A 26,782-nucleotide genomic window follows, 5' to 3' on the forward strand; every position below is an offset into this window, starting at 1 on the left:
TAGATTTGATTTGATTTACTAGAAGACCACAGAGGTTGAAGTTACCCATATTATTCCAGTATGTTTATATTTGACACACATTTATTGACAAGCTTTCAAATGCAACATTCAAAATGTTAGAAACAATAGCACATTTAATTTCTTGCACACGATAACATGCTGAGTGTTTGCCACTAAGCAAACCACAAGTCTTCAATGTTGTTTGGACAGATGATACCAAAGTAATGATGTTTGGTCATAACAGTTAACAGTCAGCACCAGTAACCAGACTGAAGTGTTGTGGCAGAACCTTAAGAGAGCAGTGAATAGACAAATGCAAACCCCATGAAAACAAACGGGCTAAAATTCCTTACCAGCGATGTGAGAGATTAATAAAGTTATACAGAAAACAATCACTTCAAGTTATTGCTGTTAAAGGTGTTTCAGCTAATTCATGGGGTGTTCTTGGTTTTTCACAAGATTGTAGGAGACCACCTACTTGTGTCAGTCAATAGATCGATAACATTCAAACTGGGTGGTATTTTTAACACATTTACCCACAAGTGTGGGTGTAGAGTCGCTATAGTTTAGGGCTATGTAGCTATCACCTGAAGTTTAAAACTGCTTCACAAAGACTGATCCTATACAGCTATCAAGGCTTTTCAGTTTCTTGTTATCGATTTAATAGCTTTTACTGGTGTTTGTGACATGTTTTTATACATGAATGAATGAATGAATCCAGGGGCTTAAATATGAGAAATATGAAAAATGTGACTGATGGTATATTTTGATTTGAGTATCCTGTGATATAAATAAGCTGCTAGGGGAAAAAAATCAAATGAAAACAAGAAGAGCAAATGAAGTGAAACTCAAAGCAAGCAGGTTTTACATTTGATGGACTGTTGGCTGGTTGTTAGAGTGAATTGTTGTCTGTCTCTCTGTGTGGAAACCTTATGATTGACTGATGGGTGTTCCTTGGCTATCGCCCAGTATTAGCAGGGATTGGCTACTGTACACCTGCAACATTATTTGGTGAAGCGACAAAGAAAATGGATAAAGATAAAGTGTCACAAGATGCCATAATTAAATGAGCTCCAGCCAAATTTCAAACACTGCAAAACATTTTAGATATCATAGATTATTCAGCATTTAAAATTGTTGAATGTATTTATTTGTCCACCTTGGTTCTAATGAATCTGATGCTTTCACATGCCATACTTTTTCTTCTTCTGGATATTCACTGGACGTTGTAGTTTAACTTATCTACCATATGCAAATGACAATTTTTATTATTTTATTATTATTTATTATTTTATTTTATTTTATTACATTTTATTTTATTACAGAGTTTGTCATATGCTTGGACTTGATGTTGTGATTATATGACGTGTGACAGGTCAATGGTAATTACAAAACTACAGCCTGGAGGAAAAACAGCTGATGAAATGATGAGTGAATGCTTGTCGTTTGTCATGCGTGTCATCTGCATGAATATATTTCCACAAGTGTATCTATTAGATTTCCTCATGGATACATTAAGTGTAAATATGCCAACAATGTGTCTCTCTAAAAAAAGACAGCATGTTAAAATATTCTGACACATTTTTCATTATATAAACATTAGGTTTCACACTCCCTGCTTTCTATTTCCCTCACATTTTCTCTCATTTCTAATTCACCACATACACTTGTCTGCAAATGATGTTAACTGTAATCGCTAACCTAGAGCTCTTTTCCAGCATTTCATATCTCATTTATCTCATTATACTTCGAAATGTAGCATGAAATTAAGTGCCAATCAGATTATTTAAATAAACTGTATTGGGTCTTTTTTTACCGTGATAATTGAAAAAAAAAAAAAGGATCGAAAAACTATGAATTTCATGCTAACGCTGCATGTGACAACAAACTGTACATAATAGATGGAAATAGCCATCATGATGTCAACCACCTGTTTGTGAGGTTCCCTTACTACCTACTGCTGCTTGTGTTGGTATCCACTTGTTAGTCATAGCGACCCTTAAGACATTCCTTATCTTTCACCTGCTCCATCACCAATCAATCACCTGCCTCCATCTCACCCTATTCCTTCATACGCTCTGTACGTCCTCCTTCACAACATCCAAAAACCTTCCCTGTGCTCTTCCTTTTTTCCTCCAGCCTGCCTTCAAACACGCTGTCTCCTCTTTCTCTTTACTCAGCAGTATCCTAGTTACAACAAGCACCTTGCCGGTCAACAGCACTCGTGTCTGTCATTGCTAACACAATAATGCCTGCATGATAATGGCTATTTTTGATTTGGCAATTATTTTATACCAAATGTTCTTCCTGATGCAACTCTCTCCATTTATTCTGCCTCGAGACCGTCATGGGGAGTACATCTGTTTGCAGCCCTCATGGCTAGGTTGTGATGTGGAAGTTCTTCCTTATAGGGCCTATATAAGATAAAGCACTGTGAAGGAACTTGTGTTGCAAATTGGTGCTATACATTTATAAAAAGGGAACTGAACACTTTACATGTTATGAAGCTGCAGAGCTTTTAGCTCTTTTCCTACTTGTACCATGCTTTTTGGATTATTAATAGCTGGGAATTTCAACAGGGAGCAAGCCTCACGTGGTAATTGAAGAATGCAGTTTTTGTCACTTGACTCTAAGAAATTCTTACAGTCCAATTGTATAGACTATGAAGCATAGATCTCAAATGGTCAACCAGCAAAAATGTTCCCCTTAGGAATAGAAAGCTAAACCTAACTAAACATTGCAGTTAGAGAGTTAACCACTTTGTCTGCTATCACTGTAGTTTTTACTACAATTATTTGTGATTATACAATCAGATGTGGTCAGTATTAACATGAGCACATGTTGACATTTCCTACCCAGGTTGTGAGCTGTACGCCTTCTGTGGAGCTCTCTTCGGTATCTGCAGTATGATGACACTGATGGTGATTGCAGTGGACCGGTACGTGGTGATCACCAGGCCTCTGGCTTCCCTCGGGGTGATGTCTCGTAAAAAAGCATTCACCACTGTGGCTGTTGCCTGGCTCTATTCAGTGGGCTGGAGTCTGCCGCCCTTCTTTGGCTGGAGTGAGTACAATTTTATTCAGTGACCTGGATGTTTAATAATGATTATCAGTGTGATATAGCGATATAGTTTTTGAATCTCTGTCTAGCTACTTATTTCCAACTGATCTAACTAATGGCAGCATTTGTATTTCCTGATGAAAAGTGTGGCATTATTTCAAAGAGATCTTGGTTTGCCTTTTCAGCATGGAAAAAAATGAACATTTCACGTGAATCATTAAAACACTTGATGGATATGATAGTGGAACAGTTTTACTGAGGCTCTGCAGCCTCGCACGTTTTATGGTACCACATTTGCATCTGTTTGTGAAGGTACTCGCATTTGCAGAGTACACACAAAGGGGGATGCTACCAATGCAAATATGCTTGTGTGCAGTCCTCCAAGGACCTGACACCTTAACATTGATTAAGCTATGCGAAGGTTAAACGCTGACTGGTTGAAAAGTGGACCATAACAAGAAAAAGGAGCGACAGCCGAGTTCAATACAAACAAGAGAAGAATGGGGGAAAAAATTTAAGACAAAAAGTTCAACATGAGAGGCACAGATGGTGGACACTTTCCACTGTTTTTAGCTGTTTCACTATTTTAACTCTTTGCATGTAACTTCTCTGGCTAGGCCCAACAACATCCCAAGCAGAAGTATGGTTGCTTGTGACATTGCCACCTGGTGAGAGTAAACAGCTACAACATGTAGACAATGGTCTGCAAAGCTGTGTGTACCACCACAGAGCTGTGTTTGAGCCATCGCTCTCATATTAGCTTTTGGCTTTTCCTGTACTGTGTTTGATTTAGGGGAGGGGTATTTCTGTCCACATCTTGTTCAAGTATCACAAAGTACAACTCCAGCTGTGAAAGCAACTGCTGCAACCCATGAAGAACAAGTCTACATTATTAAAATCATAGACACTTAAGCTTAGGCCTGTCCAGAAAGTGTGTGAGGACTGATTAAGACAACAAAATACAGCTAGCAATTATGATTGATAGAGGTGTAGGGTAAGAAAAAAAACAAACAAATAAATGCATACAATAGTAAGATTTAGACACTTACATAGCCTGTCACAGCATGATGTCGCCTCCACAAAGGACTCCATGGTGGTAGTACATAATGGGTTACATGGCAGCACCATTGAAAGCCTTCTCCCTTTTCTTAATCTCAATAAATCCAAGCTTTTTCTGAAAAGGTTGAAGGTTTTAACTTAAAATCTACAACATGGCTTCTTATTAAGCCTAACCATAACATAACCATGGCTGGAAATAAAAGTAAACTCGAACGTGTCACTAATACTGATTGATTAAAAATAAAGGTGCTTTTGGACAATGTGCCAGAAACAGTGGAACCACAGGGGAGATGTGTTTGACTTGAATGTGCATTGACTCATTCTTTATCCAGTGCCACCACCACCAGGGAGTGTGTATACCATGGCAAGGCTCTTAATTGATTTTCCATTGGTATGTTATGCATTCTTAAGAAGCTGTGGTCATTTTACAAATTCAAGTCTAGTCTCAGGGAGTGACAATCAATGGAAAGCCCCACAAACAATGGCAAAAAAAACCTCTTCAGGATTTCAAAGAAATATCTCAGTGACTCCAATAAAATACAGTGAGAGAGGATAAATTACATAAACAGTACAAACCAGTAATGCAGCTTAATTCTGTATTCCCTATTTATGCTTTGTTACCTGTATTTCCAAAGGCTATTGGCTCTTTCATTCATTGTCTTCAAGGTTGTTTAGGTATTTAGCAGTTATAGGATGGATTTCCTTCCATACATCTTATATAAAACAGTGTTTTCTTCCATTTTTCTGTCCACTGAATAGACAAAATAAATCAATGTGGTAAAAGGTTGGCCATATAGTAAACTCCATTCATACAAGACTCACATACTCTACCGGCAGCCCTTTATTGAAGTAGTAGGCACAAACATGTTCAAAATGCAGAAGTATGAAGTCAAAGACTTTTCAAATCAAATCAAATCAAATCACTTTTTATTGTCACATCACATGTGCAGGCACACTGGCACAGCACATGCGAGTGAAATTCTTGTGTGCGAGCCCCACAAGCAACAGAGATGTGCAAACACAACAACACAAACGAGCAAAATACAAGAATGGCCAACCTGAAACTAATAAATATATGTACAATATATAATAGTGTATGGAATGGAAGATGGCTAAAATTGCACTCATCGTCATCCTCCTGTTTGTCATCTCCTGGGCCCCTTATTCCTGCACAGCCCTCACTGCATTTGCATTTTCAGGAGCAAAGAGGCAGGAGAGAAATGTCAGATTTAATGATGTGGAAAATGACCAAAAGAGTTTATGTCCTCCCAAAGGTGCCTACGTCCCGGAGGGTCTGATGACGTCTTGTTCCTGGGACTACATGACGTTCACCCCTTCCGTCCGCTCCTACACCATGCTGCTCTTCACCTTTGTCTTCTTCATCCCTCTCTTTGTCATCATTTTCTGCTATTGCTGTATCTTCAGAGCCATTCGACACACAACGCGGTTGGTACTGTTCATGCACACACGAACATCAACACCATTTATGGCTATTATTCTCGAAGGTCTCCTCCTGTGACACACTCCCACAGCTGTGTGAATATCAACAAGTTAGCCATAAAAATGAATTACAAACGAGGGTCTGTTATCACAGTAAAATTACAATTTATATTATTTATTATAGACGACAGCTTTCGATAACTATTTTTACTGGTGGTGGGCATGTCTGTGCGTCACAGGGCAATAACAAAGATCAACTGCGAGGGGACCAGAGACTCTGCAAAGAGGTTCCATAAAATGAGGAGCGAATGGAAGATGGCTAAAATTGCACTCATCGTCATCCTCCTGTTTGTCATCTCCTGGGCCCCTTATTCCTGCACAGCCCTCACTGCATTTGCTGGGTACGTGCACAAGTGTGTGTGTCAGTGTCTGCTAAAGAGACATCTTTTTTCACAGTCCAGTGACGTCTAAAATTCTCCATTAGGACGAAAAAACCCCAAAGTTGAACACTTTACTCACAATAAAGTACTGAGTTTATGATTGAAGATGCCATTAAAGCTGTTTCAGCCAAAAGCTATTTATCTATGGCTGCGTGGTTTTAGTCGTAACAAGACTGTCAATATTCCTGTAGGAAGTGAACTCCCGTGATGGATTACCTAGAACAGAGTATTCATCAATACACATGCATGACAGAACCAAACCTTTGTTTTTTTAAGTAGATTTGTTCCAAACCACCATATTTCTCTCAATACTTGGTAGACCAATAAGAAACTAGGAAAGGCTGCATACTGGATTGATCAGGTGGACAGTGACACAACTACCTGCTGCCTGTTCTTTTGCGATGGACTGTGCTGCCTGTCCAAGAAGTACCCCATCATTGTCCCAGTGTCACCTGAAGTATAGCCTCCAGCCCACCGTGACCCTGGCTGAACAAGCAGTTAAGAAAATGTTGGGGTGAAGTGAGGGATGAATTGAGCACTAAATGCAAGCCCAACTGTGTGTCCCAGTCCTGTGTCTCTGCACTAATTCTGCACAAGACAACACACGCCCACCCATGCCCTTGTCACACAAATGTGTCTCATTTCCTTGTCTCATTTTTCTTCCTGCCACCATCTGTCTCATCTCTCTCTCCCTCTCTCTCTCTCAGGTATGCAGACTTGTTAACTCCTTATATGAACTCTGTTCCTGCTGTGATTGCCAAAGCATCAGCTATCCACAACCCCATCATATACGCCATAACACATCCTAAATACAGGTAGGATGTAGCTGCAGTAACAGTTAAAAAATAATGGTGTTCTTTCTCAATCTCCTCGCACACAACAGCGGTGAAGAAGCAGACGTTACACAAGGTGTCAGAGTAATAATTAAGGACATAAAAGTAAAAAACTTTTTGCAGCTTCAGTATGTACACAATGGCACACCACAGTAAGAATGTAAGAAAAGAAAGAAAACATCAAGCTACAAAAAGGAATAATAAAGCAGTGTGACAGAGAAGTATAATTGGTATACAGAGAAAGTAAAGAAAAGATACAAAATAATCATTTTGAAGTATTTTAGTAAAGGTTCATGTTGTCTCTGTGTCCCCCCCCGGCTCAGACTTTTTTAAAGAACAAATTTAGCTGCTTCCATGCTCATGTTAGTTATCTCTCCAAGTAAATATTTCATCTTATTTGGTTTGAGAGTGTGTCAAATTTGGTATTGCTCTCTCTGCATGTGTGCATAATTGATACTATGTTGCCAGGTTTGTCATCGTCACCCATATAAATGGCTGGGATGTGTTTCCTTGGTCTATAGTCAGTTACATCTGATCAGCTCTGATTAGAAAGGGAGATTATTTTTGGAGTTTTAGCAAAGATGTTGCTCAGTAGTTGATACTTTAACCGATGGCACAACCACAGAATGATTAACATGTGTGGTTTACATTATATCAGAATAAGGTTTCATTGTTCTTTAATTATTTTAAAAGGGTATAATTTTAGCTTGGGGTGTGAGAGGTCAGCCCCCAAAAATCTACAAATCTCTCAGGAGCCCAGCATATACGATGTCACAAAGTTTCTACAGTTCAAAGAATTTTGAAGAATACAAAAAACAAACATTAAAAAAGACAAATAAAGGAGATTGGAGCGCCAGAAACAAACAAACAAAAGAAGGTTGAAGGCCACCCACCCAGTGTGTGATTCGATTAAATCGCCTTATCTAAACTTGTGTTAATAAACCAAACTAATGAAATTAAAACGGAAAACAAGACAACCCACAACATTCAACTCAGTAGAATATTGAACGTTTACTAAGCAGCTGAAGTCAAAGGAGGCCAATGTCAGACCAGAGAGAGAGGCACTCCAACCATCCTGACTTCATATGCAAGCAGATGAGTCTTCATAGCTAATCACTACTCTGCATGAAACAGAGAGTGCTAGAAAGCAGGTTAATAAAGATGATCAAATACAATAACCAGAGCAGTGGCGGCTCCTGAAAAAAATCTCAGGGGGGGCAATTTTTATGATATCGACTAAAATGACCCATTTAATGAGTACATCAAACAACACAATTTTAATTTAAATTTAAAATGAACAACCATATTCTGGCCATTTGTATAGATTTGTAAAAATGAACAACCATATTCTGGCCATTTGTATAGATTTGTAAAAATGAACATGAACAGATTTTTTTTTTTTTGAATGAATGAATGAAAAATAACTATTGAAAACAACAACTGTAAACTGATTGGGGGGGTGGGCTAAAGAGAGAAAGAGAGAGGGATGGAGAAAGAGAGTAAATATGGTTAAGGGTTCTTATTTGTACAAGAACTTTGCTCGTCTGTCTTTCTGAGTGGCAAATTTCTCGATGACCCTGGTGTTGAAATCAGGAAGTTCTTGTGTGAGTTTTTTCTCTATGGACAGCATAGCCAGAGCGTTGAGCCGATCCTGAGCCATATTGTTTCTCAGGAAAGTTTTTATCCTCTTTAAAGTAGAGAAACACCTCTCCGATTCTGATGTTGTCATTGGTGTGGTGATGAGGATGTTAAGAAGACTTACAGTTTCGGTGAATGTGTCTTGAAGGTTGTTTTCCATCAGAACCTGATAGAGCGCCAGCGCACCACTACAACTCTGAAACTCCTCGTTGTCGTAGATCAGGGACAGTTCTGTTTTAAGTCTGGCTTTGTCCAATGAGGGATAGGCTTCCACTGTGGTTTGTAGTGCTGCATCTGGAAAATTTTTGCTGTGTTGTTGGAACAAGTCTCCTTGCAACAGAGTGGCGCTGACAAGGTGCTTGGTGAAAGAAAACCTCTCCTTGGCATGGCTCATAATGGTGTCGCACACCTATCCAATAATATATAATTGGTAAGAGTTAGATTCAGTGGTAAGACTTTGGCACATGTCTCATGTTAATCATTATTCTGAAAAAAAAAATCTGTCCATAACAAAACAAAACAGTCATGACCACTATATCAAATGACATCTGACAGCATCGTCATTAGATTTTATCTGATGATCCGATTTAAATCAGACCAAGCAGCTAGTGCTTACCTCCAGTGCCAAATGGTGTTGCCTGTCTTCCCCCAATGTTCTCCGTCTCTTTGTGGGTGGGTCTTGAACAGGTCCCCTGTACTCCTCATCCACAACCAGATTAGGAAGTGCCTCCCTGATCCAATACATAAGTTTCATTAATGGCTTCTGAAAACTGAATAGGGATATATTAACCAAACACAAACCAAACAAAGGTTGTGTTCTAATTACCGGGAATTACCGGATTTAATTAATAACCGGACCTGGTTTAATGGCTGGGGGAAAACCAGTGCAAGTAAATAAAGGCCCTGGCCATAATTTCAGGAAATAGCCTATGGTATAGGCTACATCAAATCATTACTGGGAATATACTTCATCAAATATACTTAATCAAATATTTTTCATAAAATTACTTCAAAGGCTGATATAAATCAAAATTATCTGAATTCCATTAAACATTTAAGTCACAGAACACAGAATATATGCAGAGAATTTGATAGAATCTATGCATAGATAATTAACATTTATTCTAGGTTACATATTTATGCTTTTATGCCTACCTGATAGCCTGCATGCGGCTGATGAATGTCTGGGTGATCCCTGCGATGGTGACAGAATCGATGTTTCTCTTCTGTAGGTGGTTATACAGCATGTCTACATGTGGCATTATCTTGTGAAACAAGGCCAGGAAAAAACAGAAAGCTTCGTCTTCCAGCATTCTCACGAAACCACCGGCATCTCTCTTTGTAGGGGCATCAAATCCTTCACTGTTACGGATGGTCTGAAAACACCTCACCAGATCGTCTTTATGTTCATACACTGTATTCACAGCACGACTGTTGAAGTTCCAACGGGTTGCCGATGCACTTGGAAGTCGGTGCGCCACCACCTCGTCAAGCACTGCAGTCCTCTTGCTCGATTTAGTAAAAAAAGAAGCGAATCCTGCTATGTCGGAAAAAAAGTGACTGATTTGAGGGATGTGGGAGGTTGCTTGTTGCATTACCAGGTTTAACTGATGGGCATAACAATGTACGTAGTGAGCGTTAGCATAAATGTCCTGTATCTTACGCTGCACTCCTCCAGTGGTACCCCTCATTACAGCGGCCCCATCGTAGGCCTGGGCGATCAACTTTCTCTCTTGTCCCTGGGGGAGGATGAAGCGCAGCCTCTCCGATAAGGCACTGGCTATTGCATCTGCACAAGCATTGGGTAGCTTGATGAATTCAAAAAAACGCTCTTGAATACGGTTTCGTTGGTCAATGTATCTTAGCACCATGACTAACTGACAGTGTGTAGAAATGTCAGTGGTTTCATCAGCTTGAATGGCTAAAAACTTCGCTGCCTTTACTTCTTCCACGATCCTTTCTCTCAGAACTGCCAACATGCAATCCAGGATCTCGTTCTGGACTGTTTTCGAGGTGCCTTTAAATACAGTAGCATTTTCAAGGTGTTGCCTCAAGTCGTGATCAATTGATGCCATCAAGTCGACTAAACCTCTAAAAATCCCTGGATTGTCTGAGGAATCACTTTCATCATGTCCCCGCATTGCTAGCTCAAAAGCACCACAAAACTTAATACAATCGATGATTTTAGATAAAATATGACGGTTTTTATCTACCTCTTCGTTGTGCCTTCTTAAAGCAATCCGATGTCCATCATCTAGCTGCGCCGCTATGCTAGTTTTCCCTAGCACAGCTAGCTTTACACTGTTGTCCATATGAACTCGTGAGCTTTCATGTTTCTTGATTCGTTCGGAGAGGTGCTTTAAGTCGGTTTGTCCAGATTGTGTCCACGTCAAATCACACTTGTCACTTTTGAACAGTATGCACGGGAAACAAAAAAGTGCATTAGCTGTTCCACAGCCTGTCAGCCACGACTTGCGCTGGAACCAACTCCGACAAAAAGTCCTGTTGTATGCTTTTGACTTCTCCTTCATTGCCTGGGTTAGTTGAATTTCGGGCTTGTCAGGTCCCAACTCTTTAACTTGCAGTTTTTCTGCCATTGTCCTTCTGGCAAAAGGGTAGGTTAGAAGCGATCTAACCGAATTTGGGGGAGGCTGTGCCTCAACCGTTAACAATACCGCTGCCATCGTCTCTCTCTGACCTTATAGCTCACTTAGGCTACTGACTGAGGTAAAATTCTAGAACAGCAAATCTTCGCGCGTTTTCTGCAGGGGCGCAATTTTAAGCGCCCCCAAACCATTTAATTCAGCGACGCTGATAGGTCAAATATTTATTATTTTCCCCTGGCAACCATTTAATGATAGGCTATTTCGCTGCATATCAAGGGCGCTTTGACGAGCGCCCCAGAAGAAGAAAAACACCGTTTGTTGGTTGAACTTTAATGAGTCAGCTGGTGAAAATGTTAAAATACGCCTGGCTGTATATGGGCACACACATAGTAAAACTATCATTGATGAATTTTTTAAAAATATATATTTTTACTCCTCCACATTTGGGGGGGCGGAGCCCGAGCGCCCCCTATGGGCCAGCCGCCACTGAACCAGAGGGTAAATGTGCCATCGCACAGAGGCGCATGACACTCCCAGTGACTCCTTTGCACTTCTTTAATCACATTCTAATATAAAAAAAATTGCGAACAAGCTACAAGTCTGGCCATGAACACTGGCCATGTGTTCGGCACCTCCTGCAACCTCCTGCAACACATGACACTCACACACACACACACACACACACACACCAATCCCACAAGAAAGTCCGATGCAATAACAATTTGGAGGGATTTAGATATATGTTACTCTGTAGAACATTTCAGTTCCAATCCTATTTTTCAGACTTTTGACCATATTTTCTGATTTGTGGGATGGTAAAAGCAGAAATTCAAAATCTGTACAAGAAATGAACAATGAAAAAGAATGCAAATGACTTCACTTTTTTAAAAATGTATTTAAATATTCAACTGGGGAAAAATTCTGATAATATTCATTAGCAGGCTATACTTTCATGTACACAATGCGCTTACTTTTGTTTTTGGCAGTAGTACGAGGACATTTGGCAGCAAATATCCTTGTATTTTGGAACTTTTGGAATTACTAACTTTCCAATTAGTAGATGACCTGCACTACCTCCTGATTTACAGCTGCCCCTAAAATTGTTGCCATGCTTACCATGAACATGCCTACGCACTAGTGAGTGTAAGTTCAAGCAAACTTGATCTGAGCAGACACTATGATCCCATCTCCCCTTAAAGTACTCATCATGTCCATTTTATCATAACTTTGCTCCTTATCAAATTATTATTTTAAAGCTAATCCTTACATGGGGATTCATTCTGCACCTTAGCAACGGAGCCAATTCGTGTTGATTTTAAAGACACTACAAAGTGCTGGGTGAACATCAGCCTCAACCTACTTTATAATTTATTATCATTATTTTATTACTACTGTTTATTATTTGATCCTGCTTTTGTGTGGTAGTTGGCACATTCGCTTAACAATCAAAAGGTTCCAGCAGGAGACAAAAATCCCTTTCAGGTTTTATCAGGGAGAGAATTCCAGGTGAAACCACATCAAACATGCCAAGCTACCTGCTAACAACCCTACCCCACCCCTCACCCCCAAGTGAATAAGGCTGAAAATAGCTTATTTGGTTTTGTTTTGTGTTGTTACATGAATCACCGAAGCAACTAGAAACTGAATAGTAGTAAATGATTAGTAAGGCAATAATTAAATAGTAGTAAAAGAGCAGTACACTGAAATAAAGGAAAAAACTGACTACAGTGACAACATGGCAGTCTTGGTAGTTGTACCACAACCCCTTAAATGCACAGCATTAATCAAACTTGTATAGTGTAGAAAAGCACTATACTGTATATATATCTAGTTCATTTACCATTTACCAAACTTTAAGGAGCCAAGCCTCATGACTACTTTATTTTTTGTGGTATTCTCATCTTGATAACTTTTTAACATCCTAATTAAAAGCTGACATTTGTCTAATTCAGCTCCAGCTTGTAAGGATGTCATGCAGCCCCACACTTCACTATCATGTAATTAAAAAAAAAAAGCAATTATGGATTGGAAAATTTCTCTGTCTCGTTCAGGTCAGCAATCAGCAGGTACGTTCCTTACCTCGGGGTATTGCTGTGTATGAAGAGCAGAGACCGTTTCAGCAGCAGCAGCTTCCAGTCCATCCGCCGATCAACCCTCACCAGCCAGTCAGAGTTCAAAGGCCCCAGCAGGACTCACAACTCTTCCCAGTCTGAGAGTGAATCAGTGAGTGTGGCTCATATTTAATATGTTTTGTATTTTATGTCCTTGTACAAAGGTTTAAAATATGGATTGCTGATTTCAGTCCTTTTCCATCTCAGGCCCAGTTCTCAGACACGGAGGAAGACTACTCTTCACGAACTCCTGTTAGTCGTCACTTGTCCGGTGATGCCAAACAGGTGCGTCACGCTAGCCAGAGGTCAAAGGTGAGAGGGTATAACACAGAGTACGAGAGAACCTCTGCTCACAATGCCACTGATCCAGCAATATGTCACCTGTCACCAATCACTGTGAGTATAAAAGCCTCACTTGTGTAAAGGTATTGCTGCTAACACGACAAAAAGTTCCATGATTCCAGTCTACTTGATTTTAATTAGCTTTGTCTCCCCTTCATTCTCATCTCCTTGTTCACTTTGAAAAAACCTTTCAGTGCTCAATAAGTGGAAGTCTCTTTCTGATCACCTGCACAGTGTCCTTCATTGTATTAAAAGCCTTCAGCCTGTGTTTATTTTGGGGAAGAGAGTTGCACAAGGTAAAATCTGTAGAGTAAGGTAGGGAGTCATTGCAAATTATGTTTGGCTCCTGAAAGAAGTAGAAAGAAGTTTTGATGCATTTTGAATGGGTGTACAATGGCCGGCTGACACAACACCACTGTTGAGGTACTTTGTATTGAATATTCCCTCTAAGTAAAACTGCACTGAAAGTCTTTCCCTTGCAGATGAATTCATAGCACACAACCCGTCGAATGACAGTTTAACTGCTTCTGTGCTTGCTTGTGACCAGATGTCCCTGTTATTGGTTCAGACGTAACAAACTCGTTCACTGACACAACTGTTTGGACACAGCTCTAATCACCAGAACTCTGATGTAAAAGTTGTTTCTCGAGGACAGAGTTTACTTTCTGTGCAAATTTGAGGTCTGCTGTGAAACTGCGGTTAAGCTTGTGCTGGTAGTCTTGAATCGGAGGTGATAACTTTTTCAAATTTAAAACAGATAAAGTGTTTTTCTTTCTATTGGCAGAGTCGCTGGATTTTTTGACAGCACACATAGAATATATTTACTATATAGTAAACCCAAAGATTTATTTTTACACCATATGGTATTTCTAAGTATATTTCTGAAGTATAGAGTTAAAAAGGGGTGAAATAGGACTCAGGCGATCATTTCTTATAATATTTTCATGATACTTTTGATGGAAGGTTTTGCTTCTTGTTTGTCCATCAAAGCTGATCTAAATCCTCTTAAATTGTTGTTTGGGAGCTCGAGACATCGTCGATGTCATCATTGTTTAATTGCATATAACTTAAAGAGGACATATTGATGGGAGTCCACTTAAAATCCAGGCTAACTCAATGTTATGACCAGGGACTGTGTAATTGTGTTTCTGTGGTGCCAGAAAATAACGCTGATCTTGCTGGTTTGACTTTGCATTTCAGTATCACTCATATTGTCTGGTTACCAATGGGAACAGCTTATTTGACTTTTTAAAACAAATTCAAACCACAGAAAGAATTTCATAAAGAACAAGTACCTCGCGGACTGCTATTGCTTTTAAATGACTCTCTGAAGCTGACATTTGCGAACTGTCTCAGTCTGAAATCTTCATGTCTGGAACTTTATTGTGATCACAGCTACTTTAAAATCAACCTGCATATAAACTCTGCCATCAGAAATACAGTAAAATGAAGAAAAGAGTGTCATGTTGGAATCAGCATGTATTGATGTCTACAACTCTGCATTATTACTCTATCACTAGTGACAAAAATGTAACTCACAGTTTCTCCACTGAGGGACATATGGTGTAAACAGCCAAGTGAAAGTGAATGTAAACCCACATAAAGTTTGTTTTTTAGACAGTGAGGGAGAAGCCAGCGACATTGAGGATAGAGAACAGGGGAAGATAAACAGTGGGTGTCATTGGAGCGGATTCAAACCTGGGCATATGGGTTGCTTGTTCAAGCCAGTGAGCTAAATTAGCACCCCACAAAGTGCCACTTTTAATTGCAAAACTCAGTAAATGAACAGCTGTAAGAGTTCACAGTGCAGGCAAATTTCTAACAAATAGGCTGTTAAATGGACTATAAACTCTCACAGTTTACAGCACATAAAGAACTCAAAGGAAAGTTTTATCCAAAAGTTTAACCTCCATCAATGTATTTATTGATTCAAAGGCTGGAAGTCACCTGTGGGTCAATCCATGTGGTTGTCATAGTTACATACTGTAAGTCGATCTGTTTGAGAGTAATAAACTGTCAAGGAGCATAAACAACCACCAGGTCACGACTCAGTTATACCACCATGGTTTAAAGAAGTAGAACATGCCTAGCATCCTCTTCTTCTTCTTCGCCTTTTTATTTATTGGCTGCTTCCTTTAGGGGTCACCACAGCGGACCGTCTGCTTCCATCCTGTCATATCCCTGTTAACCCTACCTTCACTGCATCCATGAATCTTCTCTGTGGTCTTCCTCTTCCTCTGCTGCTGGAGAGCTCCATCTTCAACATTCTTTGCCCAATATATCCACGATCCCTCCTCTGCACATGTCCAAACCATCTCTAACTCTAACTTCCTCTGACATACCCATTTCTAATCCTTTCCCTTCTGGTCCTATCACCTTTATTTTGGAAGATTGTCACTAGTACATTATTAATCCTCTGCATCTTTCCTCCATCCTCGAAGCACCCCTACTATCTTCTCAACACACCCTTCATTTGTTAGATGTCCATCTCTCTTGTACATGGGGGAATACTTGTATTGTCATCATATTGGTTTTATACTCTAATTCAAACTAGGGAACAACATAACTGTGGGAAGGCATGAAAGGAGTCAAATGTTGATGCCTTTGTCACGTGAACGATTGCAGAACTGGGAATGGACCATTTTCAAAAACTATTGCATCTCCTCCTCTCTATAAAACCCTGCTTTTCTCTGTGCCTTTGAACATGTCAGCCTAGAACGTCTATAAACACTTTGGATTTCTGATGTGGACAGACAGCATAAAGCGGCCCTCACAATGCCATTCACACATCCTTTGACAGACAGCTCAAAATCCACAGTTTATGAGTAATTTGTGCTAACCCACATGTGACCTCAAATACTAAATGCCTGAGCCTCCCCACCAGACAATCACAGTTCTGTAAGCCTTTCTTCCCCCCCCCTCTCTCTCTCTGTCTTTTATTATTGAAGATCAGCTTGCAATGGCATTTTGTCATTTTTAGCTGGCTGTGACCTAACTAAAAATGACAGAAGTTGCTGGCAGCAAGTGAAATTGGCTGTCGAGTATCTTAAAAATAAACCCAGCATTAGTTTTCATTCATATCACATCTATAATTTAAGCTTTATCGACTTAGTCACTTTATCAGCCCCTTCAAGCGTCACACATGTGTTTAATTTGCATTTATGTTGTTTAGGATGTTAGAGTAATGTCATAAAATTTGTCCAATAAAATTTGAACACGAGTAGATAATTTTGCATGGTAGTGTTCACAAACTAAGAAACCCAGCGTACACAGAAGTTACCAGGTGTGTAATAGTTTCTGGTACTGGAGGCCATCCACACCAGCTGTCAGCGATTGCTCTAGCTTTTGGCAACTAAGTGGCAGAAGCCAACTGATCTTTTTATGATTGATCACTCTTAATGCACTCACCACCTTAAACTGAGAGCTTCCATTGTCCTGTGTTACCCAGTGTTGCAACTGAAACCACCATGTAATTGAATCATCATGAAAATCTATATTTTAACTCATAAACCATTTTAAACCATTTTTAATTAAAATAAATTAATGTTTAGTGTTTAGAAATTAATGGCTCATTGGCTGGTGTAGGAAAAAAATTATAAACCTCGCAATTCTGACATGTTCAGAAGCTGATTAACAACAATTTATTATTTAACAGCTTGTTCTGAATAATTCCTCAGTATCATCTCACATTCTTGTGTCAAGTGTCGCCCAGACATTTTATTTGTTTCATAAAAACCTGAAAAAAAGCCTCATGCTGTTGACAGGCCAGTGATAGCAACAGGTCTTTTTATGTGGGACATGCAGTATATGGAGCATTTCCGTCTCCCTCTAATCATCTTAGTTCACAGGAATAAAAATAATACAAGCAATCCACATGTATGCATGATGCAAACACACACATGCAGGCAAACCGCCACGCAGGTCAGGTTCACTGAGGACTCTGATACAGAGGGTGCAAACACTAATCCAGTAATCTGGGACTTTCAGACTTAATCCACAGTTTGCATGATGCGGCCCCGTGTTTAAAAGTACTGCACTTGTTGGCAGTGGAAGAAAGCCCCTGACTGCTACCTCCATCTTTAGTCAGTAGTTTGTATACATGTTTACATGACATATACACTCACACACTGTTACCTATACACAGTCATCATGACTGTCAATTTCAATTTATGAGAGTGTTTAAGAGGGCTGGCATTTTAACTGTACGATTATTTTTGTTGATATAGTTTGTTGTGCTGTTAAACTGCACTGAATTAAACAAGGTCCTGTTATTTAGCCTAGCATCAGTCAACATAATAAAATTTAAGTAAAAGACTACTTTGAACAGATAAGTATAAAGACTGAATTGTTTCTTCCATTTTCCTATTGAGCTAGCCAACCTGCTGTTTTACTTTTACTTTTTACTTTTCGGGGGGCAGGGATAGCTCAGTAGGTAAAGTGGTCGCCCCATGATCGGAAGGTCGGCGGTTCGAATCCACTTAACGGCTACCCTGAGGTACCCCTGAGCAAGGTACCGTCCCTACACACTGCTCCCCGGGCGCCTGCTTAGTGGGCTGCCCACTGCTTCACTGAGTGAATGGGTCAAATGCAGAGAAAAACAAGTAATTTCCCCATGGGGATCAATAAAGTATCCATTATTATTATTACTGAGACATCATGAGCATCCAGCTCAAATTAAAGATGTGGATTAATTTTGATGGTGAGAAAGAGCATTGAAAATTACAGGGTTTTTAATAATTTTTGAGACATTCTGATGACACACTGATTCAGATTTCAAAGGGCAATAAAAAATAAAAAATAAATATATAGATAGATAGATAGATATAGATATCTATATATATAGATATATATAGATATATATATAGATATAGATATAGACATATATTTATAGATATATAAAATGTATTAAAATTTCATAGCAATCATTATATATATCCAAACTTAAAAAAAAAAAAGAAATTATGAGTTTCTTTTTTGCATTGTTGTGAAATATAACGTTTTCACATGTTATAAAGACGAATATTCAGAAATTCTAAATAAGAATAATAGTTTAGTGTGTGTGCACAAATATGTTAAATTGTAGGAGTGATGGCCTTTTTGTTCATATTTTAATGAGCTAATACTTGTAGATTATTTTATGTATCTGTCTCAAATTACAGATCCTGATTCAATATTCATGGCAAGAAAGACCAGTGAAAATTTTAGGAATTTATCTGTGATCGTTTTTGTGTTATTCATTTTCTGAGTGCAAAAAAATGGTCTGAAAGTGGGTTGTCTGACCATTTTTAAAATATATTTTTACCAGTGGTTTGAATATTTGCAATTCTGGTTTTATATACCCATATTTAGACCGACTTTAAAACTTTTTTTATGCAATTGGGGCTGCTTAATTAGAAGACGTTCTAATAATTTGCTGATTTGAGAGGGACCGATCCTCATGTTTTCTTGCTTTTTTGGGGCGGGTCTGCATTCAGTAAAAGTTACCTGAAGGCCCAAATAGCACAAAAGCTGTTGTGAGTATAACTGATAATAAATGGCTGTGTTTATGTGCACACTCTTCAGGCTCTGACAGAACCTGAAGGCATCTCCATGTCGGACATCAGTCTGCAGCCAACCAGCAATCTGCCAGCTTCTGTAAGAATCCACCGATCACCCTTTTTCTTTTTGCCACACATGTAGTAAATAGTTTTTTTCTACTAATAAATAGTATCTGTGTACATTAAACATACATATACAACCTCCATGATCCAAAAACTTCTAGAAATGTTCTTTATCCATCCTCTCAGAATAACTGTAAGAACATCATATAGTACAAATCATTAGTTCACCTTTATTTTTTAATGTTGTTTTTTCTAGCATGTGTACTTCCGTCCATTATGGTTTGGTCCAGCTATTAATTTGGTTTATCACAAACTTCAAACTAAAGTACTACAGTATGAAGCACATTCTCAGGGCAGTGGATTCCTGCCAACATAACAAAAAAAGCAATCTTCATGTTTTTTATTAAACATGTTCCACATTATATTGAAAAATCTTGATACATACTCTGCTAAATTATTTCACTTTACCAAGATTCCTTTCCTCTTACATCACATTAGCTTTTCATGTTGCTGCAACAAGGACAAGACACAGTCAGGATGTTTTTGTGTATCATGGCTTTGGACTGCTTTCATACTCTTTTGTGCTCCTGGAAATCATTATTGTGTTTGTATTTGATGTCAGATTAGATCAGTGGCTATCAATGGGAAAAGGATCCAGTCAACACATCAGTTGCTTTCATCAGATTAAGTCTGTATGTTGTTACAAGCACAAGTACTTATAAGCTGAAAATGCATAACAGTGCTGCATGTTTCCCTGTGCCTGGATTGTTTTTTCCCATGTTAGGTTAATTGAGGTTCTAGGCTGTAGGTATGGATTTGAATGTGAATTAACAGTCTCTGTGTTGTTGCTGTGATGGTCTGGTGATCTGTCAGACTGGCATTCAGCAGTTCAGTACGGTGATTAGTAAATGTACAGTTTTCTTTTGTCTGCTTGTAAACTTTTCACTACATGATTCAGTAGCCGGTGCAATCACCATTAGCAGCAATAACTTGAAGTAATCATTATTTTGTATTAGTAATTTGGTTTTTCACATTGTTGTGGAGGAATTTTGGCCCCCTCTTCTTTCCAGCATTGCTTTAGTTCATTGAGGTTTGTGGGCATTCATCCACAGATCTCTTAATGTCCTGCCACAACATTTCAATCGTTTTAAGTTCTGGACTTTGATTGGGCTGTGCTGCCTTCTTTCTAGAGAAAAGATATTACTTTTGGCAGTTCTTCCAAACAAGACATACTTTTTCAGTCTTTCTAATTGTACTGTTATGAACTTGAACATTTTACATGCTAACTGAGTCTGAGTCTGAGTCTGAGATGATCTTTCTCTGAGCATTGAATTGCGTATCCACTGGTCTGAATGTTCCAGACATGCAAACTGCTAAAACTTCAGCTGCTATAGAGGTGTTCACACTGATGATCAATTAGTTGTGTACAACTGATTAACAGCGCCTGACTGACACTTACTTTCCTAATTCCTACAGAAGAAGTAATGGTTTTAAATTTTCTTTTTCATCGTGGGGCTGACTAGATTTGTTGCAGCAGATGTATTTTTCTGTTCATATTAAGTTACTTCAGCATAACAGTATTTCACTTAACATTGTTTGAATGTATGAATATACACAGATTAAACCATAAAATGACATTCCTGCCAGTGCCAGTGTTTATGCACAACTTAACCTTGTTCAAGGAGTTTTCAGTATTTGTTGCTGTTGAATGAGAAGCCACTTCTTGCTCAATAACTTTGATTTAATTTTTTTTTTTAAGTTTTAAGAAAATCAAGAACGCTTTGTGTTTTAGCCTGACCTCTCAACAAGTAACCTTCACCATTTAAGCCAACTCTGCAGTAATGAGGGCGGAGGACAAGAGACGCATTATGCACAACATCAGTGTGCATGCTTAAGTATGCTTGGGCAAGATCTGAACTCGGAACAAGATCAGCAACTGTGTGTGAAAGTGGCCGATAGAAACAATTATGAGGCATTTTGTCTAAAGTGCTTTGATTTTTTTCAAGCCGAGTAGCAAAGCACTTTATAAGAACCAGTTCATTTACTGTTTACAACAAAGGTTATTAAGGTTCCTTAAAGTGAAAAGCTCACTGCCTAATTAGGAGGTATCGCTCTGCCTCTAATTTCAGCTTCTCTCTTGGGCTGTGTCTTTGCATCAAAAAGGTTCTAGTAATTTCCTGGCTGGCTGGGGCTTTTTCGTGCTTTGGTCAGTTGGGTTAATTGGTGATTCTAAATTGGCTATGGATGTAAAGTAGATCAAGTGGGTAGACCAAAGTCCTGTCTGTGTGGGTAAATGTGCATTGCACTCCAAAGACCTCTGGCAGGTCAGTAAGACTAAATGTCAGTCTATTTCCATTAACCTCTGCTCATTTTGTAATGAGAATGAATGCTCTATTCACAGAAATCCAGGAATCGGAATACTTTGAATCAGGCTTTGAAAAAGTAAATCGTGGCCAGTGTTTCAGTTAACAATGCAGAGGGGCAGTTGTGTCCTAATTTCACTGTAGTTACAGTGTAGACTAGCTGAAAGCAAATGGCATATATTGGTACAAAGATTGTGGATGACTGTGTTATGTTAAGCTCATGGTCATGTGATCACCAAAATAACTCTAATGGTCCATCCATCGATCTCTTATCCAGCTTGTGTCAAACTGAGGCTGGAGCTGAGGCTGAAGCTGAGGCTGGTAAAGAGGAGGAAAACAGTACGTCACTCTATCAGAGAGACATCAACAAGTTACCTAACATCCACGTCTTTGGTTTGTGGGGGAAAACCCACTCAGGCACTGGTGGATGTGCAACCTCCTGCTTGGCAGATAACACAGGAAATCTTTAACCCAGCTGGACGTTCAAATCCCACTGGGATGAAAAGGAAACATTGCTAAATTCTGCATAACTGTGCATCAATGTAATAATTAGTTTTTGGTTACTTAAAAGGAATGATATTTGGTGTACATAAAACAGAGCTACTTTTCTTTCCAATAAATGCAAATCATTGTATTTGCTGTGTTTATGGATTTTTTAAGATATTTACATATTTTAACATTTATGATCTATGCATTGGAAAATTGCTGGTTTACACAGGTATGATATAGACTAGGGTATTTTTTCACAGCACGTTTGTAAATTATATGGAAAAGGAGGAAAACTGTAAGGATAATCAATGCCGTTAATGATAGCTGTATTCCATTTAGATGAGCTAAATAAGGGGATGGTAATGGTACATAGTGGTTCACTGATGAGAGTCTGACTTAATAGAACAGTGTTATCGTTAACATAGCACCACTTGTGTTTTTCCTGCTATAATGAGTCAAAATATGTGCAGAGAAGAAGGTTTGTTGGCAATAGTTTGATTTTTTGTCACCACTTTAACATTTAAATAATATTTTCTATCAGTCTTTCCCAATTGTCTGCACTAATTTTTTTTTAGGTTTAGTTTTAGGCTGACTGTGTAGCTGAATAGGCCAATAACTTAAAATAAGAGGACAGTAATTTAAAATGATTGGCAAATATCTTTAGAAATGTTTTCTTTTGCCGAGTCTAGGAGATCTAATTAGCCGTGCTTTCTGTCCATTCATGGTTAATTCATTTCCTGCTGCTATGACGCTGCTTTATTAATCGAACCTTGTAGAATATCAAAGGCATGAAGGGTGCTTCTTGTCAACCTTTCTCTCACTATCCACACCCAAACCTATAATTAGAATATAACAGAGGTGGGACCAAGTCATTGTTTTGCAAGTCTCAAGTAAGTCTCAAGTCTTTATCCTCAAGTCTCAAGTCAAGTCTCAAGTAATGTCAGGCAAGTCAGAGTCGAGTCTCAAGTCACTGGTGTAAAAGTCCGAGTCAAGTCTCAAGTCTGAAACTTTGAATTTCAAGTCCTTTCGAGTCTTTAAAAAAAACAAACGAAAAAATAATGTTGCAGTTATGCTAAATGTAAATATTAGACCATGTAATTTTAAAATCTGTGTTTTTCTCAACACATACAAAATAGTGAACTTAGAAAATATACACAAATTGTGAAATTGCACCTCTTTAAAATGCAGCTCAATTAAACTTAGCTCCAAGAATAATTTTCACCGACAGTTCTGAGATACGCTGCATGTTATTCTTGGATGCGGTTGTAGGACCGGCTTTAAAATCGCATGACAAAAATATCATACATATTAAAAAAAACTGCATCACCAACGTAGCCTGGACAACATTTGCTAGTTAGATGAAGTCAGCTATCTCATCGTAGCATATTTATATGCATATTTATAATCATACGGTTCTTGGAGTGAGTGCATACACTCATGAAGTTTAGTAACTTCAGGTCACTGCAACAAGCCCAGGTACAGTTTACCGACGGATGGGTGCAGGACCTTGAAATGCACCGTGTAGAACGAAAGACCATCGTACGTATCATAAGTTTACCAGTCTCACAAATTGTCGTCATAAATACACATTCCTTAACCGTTTATTAATATAACCTTTGAGCTCAACGGTAATTAATTAGTAGTGGAAATAATTTCTGGTAGCATCACAGAAATGTAGCAGTGACAATAATATTGTATGCTGTAATCGTACTGGACAATTAGTGATACAAAAAACCTGTTTTATCCTGTGAATAAAAGTATGTGTTTTTGTCAATGTACCATAATAACAGAAGCGAAACGCAATATTGTGTCAGGATAATTTACTATTTATGCACAATAAATAAAGGAGCATAGCGCGACAATTTCTGTTCAGCGCCAGACTTGCTTGTAACCTATATCACCAATTATGTTAAGAAAAATGACGCATTAACTACAACAGCAGACTGACCTTTGTGTAAATGCTTGGAGCAGACTAACCTGTGAGCTGGAGTGTTCTAGGACGTTATATTTGATCTTTGAATGGCTGCAATCCAGTCGCCTCTTTGTTACTTCGGAAACATGGCTGAACAATTTCTCTTCAACGACGTAATCCGATAACAACCGATCTCTTTACCCGTCGGCTTCCCGTGGCTGTCATGCGACCGGCTATTGCAGTTAATGATACAACAGCTTCTTGACATTTTTGTGTTTCTTTTTATCGCTGTGTGACTGATTTTAATTGAAAGCCTGCGTGCGCTAGTACCGCTTGCCACGAGTTCCCAGAATCCTTTGCGGTTCTACCCGTGAATGACGTCACATTTTCAATCTCCATATAATATGCATGTTAAATTTTATATTTGGGGTAAAATATCAAGTCTTTTCAAGTAAACCGGTTCAAGTCCAATTCAAGTCCCAAGTCATTGGTGTAAAAGTCCAAGTCAAGTCACAAGTCTTAGAACATTTTTTCAAGTCAAGTCTAAAGTCATAAAATTAATGACTCGAGTCTGACTCGAGTCCAAGTCATGTGACTCGAGTCCACACCTCTGGAATATAACATAAAAATAAGTCATATTTTCATATTATTAGCACTTGTGGTTCATAAAGATGAAGATGAAAAAATATTGCCAAGAACAACCTGAGTTTGAACAAGTCACTGAATTACATTCACAGAGAAATTTTTAATGGCAACTTTACAACATAAAGTATATAAAATGTCTAAAATGATTTACTTGTTACATGTGGTGTAATTTGAGTGTATTTAGCTCTTTCTCATGTTGTAGGTGTCCAATACAGCTATTTGGTCAAAAGTAAGGTACCCTTTGGCATTTATACTGCATTTGGACAATGTAACAACTTTTTTCCCCCTGAATCATATCTATCCTATCAAAGTGAAAGTAAAAATAGACTGACTTGTTCCTCCAAAATCCTGCTAATTTTGTATCCATTTAACCATTACCAAATTTTATGGATACAGTAGAGAAAGTGAAAAAAGAAAAAAATACTACTACTATGAGGAATATAAATGCTCGATTCAATTCATTTACTTCAAGGCACTTTATATTGTCAGGCAAAGACCCTACAGTAATACTGAGAAACTCCTAAGAATCAAACAAACCCTTATGCTAAAGCACTTGGTGACAGTGGGAAAGAAATACTCACTTTTAAAAGAAATAAACCTCCAGCAGACTCAAGGGTGGACAACAATCTGCCACGACCCTTTTAGGGGTGAGGAGAGGAAGACAGAACAAAAGATATGCTGTGAAAATGCACAGAGGGGTATAAACACATAGAAAACAAAAAAATTGGAGGAAGAAGAAACACTCTGGAAAGTTCCCAGCAGCCAAAGCCTAATGCAGCATAACTGAGTGAAGATTAAGGGTTACCTGATCCAGTTCTAACTATAAGCTATATCAAAAATCAAAGTTTTAAAACTAATCTTAAAAGTAGAGAGGCTTTTTGTCTCCTGAATCCAAAGAGTGAACTGAAAGCTGAAGGCTATGCCTCATATTCTACTTTTAAATGCCCTAGGAATCACAAAAAAAGCCAGTAGTCTGGGAGCAAAGTGCTCTATTGGGGTGATGTGATACAATGAGGTCTTTAAGATAAGATGGAGCCTGATTATTCAAGACCTTTTATACGAGGAGAAGGACTTTAAAATACATTCTGGATGCAATAGGGAGTCAGTGAAGACAAGACAATGTGGGTGAAATGACCTCTCTCTTTCCTGTCCCTGCAGCAGTTTTGATCAACTGAAGGCTTTTCAGGGAGTTTTCAGGGAGTTTTTCAGCACAGCCGGATAATAACGGATTACAGTAGTCCAGCCTAGCAGCAACAAATTCATGAACTAGTTTTTCCTTACTATGTTACTGGAGCCCAAGGTAATGCCATCCAGAACAAGTATCTGGTTAGACATGATATCTCCAAGTTTTTTAGGGCCAAGTGCAATAACCTTTGTTTCATCTGAATTTAAAAGCAGGAAATTTGAGGCCATTAGAGGTCTCTGAAACAGTTTAACTAATTAGTGTGTGTTTTCTGAGTTCATGGATAGATAAAGCTGGGTTACATCTGCATTGTAATTCCTTTGAATGACACTGCAGATAATCATTTAGAATGCAAACAGAACTGATCCTCACATAGAACCCTGTGGGACTCCATAATTACCTTTTGTGTGTGAATATACCCCTGTGGGTAAACTGCCCTATTTTCTGAAAACACTTTCCCGATGAGTTTATGAGCCCCGTCGCGCTCTTCAGATAATACTGAATAAAAAAACAAGTCCATACAGGTCTACTCAATTGTCAATTCTGCAGTACACACACAGGATTGAAACATTGTTTCCCCCACTTATGGTGTGCAACTACAAATTAAAAGATCTAATCAAGTCAAGAGCTATAACTGCTCTGAACCTCTATTGTGCTCCTGGTCGGGCTATTGCTTGGAACAGGAACAAGACAACTGCTATCTTTAGTATTACAAAATTCTCCCATTGATTTCTTTTTAGTAATAGTGTGCACTTCCTATACAAAAGCACAATTATACTTAAATATACTCAGCTACACTACTTTGTACCTCTAGAGAAGAACTATTGATTTCGTGAGGTTGACCAAGTTAAACTATCAAACTTCATTAAGGGCTCTGTCAGAAAGCCATTCATCAATCTATCCAATCAATACCTTTGATCAGCCGTGTTGCTCTAGCAGATTAAGTGGAAAAGAGCTGTGTTAATGTAAACTGGACAAACATCTGATAACATTTTATTCAGTGCTTTCTTAACTAGCAACTCTCTGTTTCATTCCGTTATTCAAATTTCCAACCACTGACT

General features: G+C 38.6%; 2 protein-coding genes across 7 annotated transcripts in view; one reads left to right on the forward strand and one right to left on the reverse strand.

Moving 5' to 3' along the window:
• The window catches only part of LOC309712488 (melanopsin-A-like), a 39,177-nt gene that overhangs the window by 9,406 nt on the left and 2,989 nt on the right, over positions 1-26,782 (forward strand). For 4 of the 5 annotated variants that reach the window (XM_082543299.1, XM_082543302.1, XM_082543300.1 and 1 more), the window contains exons 4-10: positions 2,860-3,063; positions 5,394-5,565; positions 5,799-5,960; positions 6,707-6,814; positions 13,128-13,299; positions 13,395-13,583; positions 19,092-19,163. In XM_082543299.1, coding sequence (XP_082399425.1) covers positions 2,860-3,063; positions 5,394-5,565; positions 5,799-5,960; positions 6,707-6,814; positions 13,128-13,299; positions 13,395-13,583; positions 19,092-19,163 — 1,079 coding nt within the window. The remainder of the gene's footprint in view (positions 1-2,859; positions 3,064-5,393; positions 5,566-5,798; positions 5,961-6,706; positions 6,815-13,127; positions 13,300-13,394; positions 13,584-19,091; positions 19,164-26,782) is intronic. The other variant, XM_082543301.1, reaches the window with a different exon arrangement.
• LOC309712487 (zinc finger MYM-type protein 1-like) lies at positions 8,253-11,556 on the reverse strand. Of its 2 annotated transcripts, none has more exons than XM_082543298.1 (3): positions 9,626-11,556; positions 9,087-9,201; positions 8,253-8,879 (listed from the first exon to the last, which is right to left on the reverse strand). In XM_082543298.1, exons 1-3 carry the CDS (start codon positions 11,152-11,154, stop codon positions 8,352-8,354), a joined length of 2,172 nt encoding a protein of 723 aa, XP_082399424.1. In that variant the 5' UTR covers positions 11,155-11,556; the 3' UTR covers positions 8,253-8,351. The 2 variants fall into 2 exon arrangements, with proteins under 2 accessions (XP_082399424.1, XP_082399423.1); XM_082543297.1 differs by having other exon boundaries at positions 9,087-9,240.

The sequence above is a fragment of the Aulonocara stuartgranti genome, assembly GCF_965226115.1.
Source record: "Aulonocara stuartgranti genome assembly, chromosome: 8".
Lineage (NCBI taxonomy): Eukaryota > Metazoa > Chordata > Actinopteri > Cichliformes > Cichlidae > Aulonocara > Aulonocara stuartgranti.